A 354-nucleotide genomic window follows, 5' to 3' on the forward strand; every position below is an offset into this window, starting at 1 on the left:
GGAGTACAGCTGGCGGCAAAGCCGCTCCGCCGTGTACCTGTCGCTGCCGTTGCGCGGCGTTCGGGTCACCCCCGCCAACATCTTCTGCGCTGAGCAGTACTTGAAGGTGGGGCGGCCGCGCCCTCGCCCCTCTCCCGGGCCTGCTGCCTCCAGGCCCCGGGCCTGTGGCTTTGAAATTGTAACTGCTAAAAAGCACCCGCTTAATGCGCCGTGGCGGCACTGTCGGATTTATAGTATTTTATAATACTGAATCTGTAATCTCCCTGTGTACGCTGCTGGTGGTTAAATAGGTATTCACTAGAACTAATGGCTTGTCGCCCGTCGTTCTTCCCCGAACTAATGCTCTTCTTACTC

General features: G+C 57.1%; 1 protein-coding gene across 1 annotated transcript in view; it reads left to right on the forward strand.

Moving 5' to 3' along the window:
• Window positions 1-4: 4 nt before the first annotated feature.
• Window positions 5-354, forward strand: part of DYX1C1 (dyslexia susceptibility 1 candidate 1) — a gene marked incomplete at its 5' end in the record, with an annotated part of 7339 nt that continues 6989 nt past the window's right edge. Inside the window, one exon of the mRNA XM_009870096.1 lies at window positions 5-106. Within this exon, the coding sequence (XP_009868398.1) occupies window positions 5-106 (102 nt within the window). The remainder of the gene's footprint in view (window positions 107-354) is intronic.

The sequence above is a fragment of the Apaloderma vittatum genome, unplaced genomic scaffold (assembly GCF_000703405.1).
Source record: "Apaloderma vittatum isolate BGI_N311 unplaced genomic scaffold, ASM70340v1 scaffold22505, whole genome shotgun sequence".
Classification (NCBI taxonomy): Eukaryota; Metazoa; Chordata; class Aves; order Trogoniformes; family Trogonidae; genus Apaloderma; species Apaloderma vittatum.